This window comes from Montipora foliosa, chromosome 2 (genome assembly GCF_036669935.1).
Source record: "Montipora foliosa isolate CH-2021 chromosome 2, ASM3666993v2, whole genome shotgun sequence".
NCBI lineage: Eukaryota > Metazoa > Cnidaria > Anthozoa > Scleractinia > Acroporidae > Montipora > Montipora foliosa.
This window is the reverse complement of record NC_090870.1, coordinates 4,001,404-4,003,903: the sequence shown is the minus strand read 5'-3', so window position 1 is coordinate 4,003,903 and position 2,500 is coordinate 4,001,404. Positions and strand designations below refer to the sequence as shown.

The 2,500-nt window shown below is 39.4% G+C and overlaps 2 protein-coding genes across 2 annotated transcripts in view; one reads left to right on the top strand and one right to left on the bottom strand.

Annotated features, from left to right (window-relative positions):
* LOC137992136 (uncharacterized) overlaps positions 1-519 on the bottom strand; it is a 16,411-nt gene extending 15,892 nt beyond the window's left edge. Inside the window, exon 1 of the mRNA XM_068837270.1 lies at positions 299-519. Coding sequence (XP_068693371.1) covers positions 299-426 — 128 coding nt within the window. The 5' untranslated portion in view covers positions 427-519. The remainder of the gene's footprint in view (positions 1-298) is intronic.
* A 1,573-nt stretch (positions 520-2,092) lies between these two features.
* Positions 2,093-2,500, top strand: part of LOC137992130 (scavenger receptor cysteine-rich type 1 protein M130-like) — a 32,554-nt gene continuing 32,146 nt past the window's right edge. The window contains 1 exon segment of the mRNA XM_068837264.1: positions 2,093-2,500. This exon segment is cut by the window's right edge and continues 355 nt beyond it. The gene's annotated coding sequence lies outside the window, so the exon portion shown is untranslated.

Genomic DNA, 2,500 nt, shown 5'->3' with positions numbered 1-2,500 from the left:
ATTAAAAGTCACTGTATTTTTTATATATCCGCGTTTTAATATGGTCTCTTTTAGGGTCAAAAAAAGCCTCCTTAAGGAGGTTAATTTTAAATTTCCGACGAGTATCCCTCCCCTTTTCACATGGGGGCCCCCCCCCCCCCCCCCCGGGCTTTTTAGTTGGCGTTAGATTATTAAACGGCAGTAATATGCCAACTAGGAGGCTGTGTACCGCCGGCAGCCGCCGGCTTCTACTTAAACTCCTGGTAAATGTGTATAAAATTGATTTTCAACCGCCGGCCGACCATATCAGTACACTTACCTTATCCAGTTGTAGCACGGAGCTAGAACGTTGAACGTGGCGACACGAAGTGGCTTTTTGCTCTGTGCTTTGGCGCTCATAACGTGAACAATTCGACGGGTGTTTGAAAATAACAAATTTCGAATCATATAGTGGAGATCCCATTATAAAAGAACTGGAATCTGACACATGACAAGAAATACCCGGCGATAACCGGCCATTTTCTGTCTCATTGTGACGATAATGACGTATGATGTATACGGTACAATATATGTCCCCATACATAACGTACTTACCCATGCGCTAGTACAAGGGAAGGAGTATATAGGGCTAAACATAACCCTGACCCTAATCGTAGGACACTTCGAGAGGGATTTTAAAATTTAGATTGCCTCCAATTACCTGCGCTTCTGGATATAACTGGGGTGTTGTGGTGTGGCCTTTGTGTGCATATTTTCATGGTTAGGAAGGCAAATCTCGGAGATACTAGCTGAAAAGGCAACCCTAAAATCTGAGGATATTAAATTAACAATTATTCTACGAGGGCGCGCTGGATATATAGAGGATATTACATGGCCGGGCGGGGATACGAATTTTATCTTCGAGTGCTGAAAGTATCTCTCACGAGTGAGCGAAGCGAACGAGTGAGAGATATTTTTAGCACGAGAAGATAAAATTCGTATCCCCAAGCGGCCATGTAATGTTCTTTTTATTATATAGATATTGATGAAATGTCTAGATTTAAAACAACTTGTTTTATTCATTTGCGAAATGATGAAAAAGTGTTCACCAACCACTAAAACACGCATGTTGTGTAACATGAAACAAGATATGAAAGTTATGAAAAACAAATCATAATAATGTAAAATTTGCAATAAAAATGTTAATGTAGTAGAGAAGAATTGTAACAAAGCACAAAAGTATCGTACAATGAAGAGGAAGCTCGCGTTTTATTGGTTAATCGTGTTCGTTACCATGACGACAGCGATATCCTCACATGTGAAAGATAAAAATGATACGTTCACTGCGCGCGGTGAAGATATGATTTCTTAGTAACAGGAGAAATCCTGGTATTTCATCAGTATCTATATAATAAGAAGTGATAGATAACGCCCTCGTCGGTTGTAGTAATTTTATATCCAGCAAGCCAGAGTAGAATAATTATTGTTTTATCAAAAACCCCTGGATCGACAACTCTTCCATGTTGATTTTATTTATCTGGCACGGTCAATTCCCGTCCAAAACGGCTTTTGTCGGCCATTCTTTTCTCAAAGCTGCAAAAATGTTTTCAGCTCGCTTTATGGCTCGCGCTTTCCTTGACCATATTAGGTACAACAGGTATATGAAGTGATAGCCTGTGTCCGGTGAGCCAATGAAAATACTTGAAATCTGATATCCGTAGTTCAGTTTTATAATTATTAAATATATCATGTGTACTGTGACAATTACTAGCGATGTAGTGAATAAATCCTGGTAAATAACATGTTTTTCTTGAGGAAAACAGCAAACCTACAACCCACTGGAGTCGCCTTGAAATGACCAAAGTACACCACAAAAACACTGATATAAGGTATCAAGAATACAAGGTAAGGCATTTTTGTTCGATTCATGCTCTTTATTTTCGATTCCTAAACACGTTGATGAATTCCCATACAAACCTTTAGAAGTTACGTCATTGCTGAACTGATCGTCACGCTCAAGTTACAACGTAACGTTACAAAGGTCACAGAAACGTTTCCCTTGGGCGACCTGTGTATTTGTATTGTTTTGTATGCATTTTCATTTGTATCCACTTCCGAGAGCGTTTTAAAATCGACGCGTTTCCCATGAAAATTCTGATTTAGTGTGGACACAAGGCCTAAACGTATCGAAAAATGTACGAGTTTTACCGCAATAGTGTGGACAATAATAGTAATAAGGTAAAGTCACTTTATTTATTTAACGTCAGTAGTCCCTTCAGTTACGAAACGGGTATCAATGGAAGCCGACGGTCCATTTTAAGGATATTTAAAGCTATAGCTACGAAGATCAGAGGAAAGTCGAAACAGACATTGAAAACACCAAAGATCGAACCGGGAACCTCTTACTCCGAAAGCCGCGCACTTAGCCCAATCCCCGACGATAAAAGATAACAGGAAACAAGATCCAGTCTCAAGCATAAGTTAAATGATTGGTTAATTTTGCGCTGTTCGCGGCGAAACATTGTACTAAATGCTTTTGTTG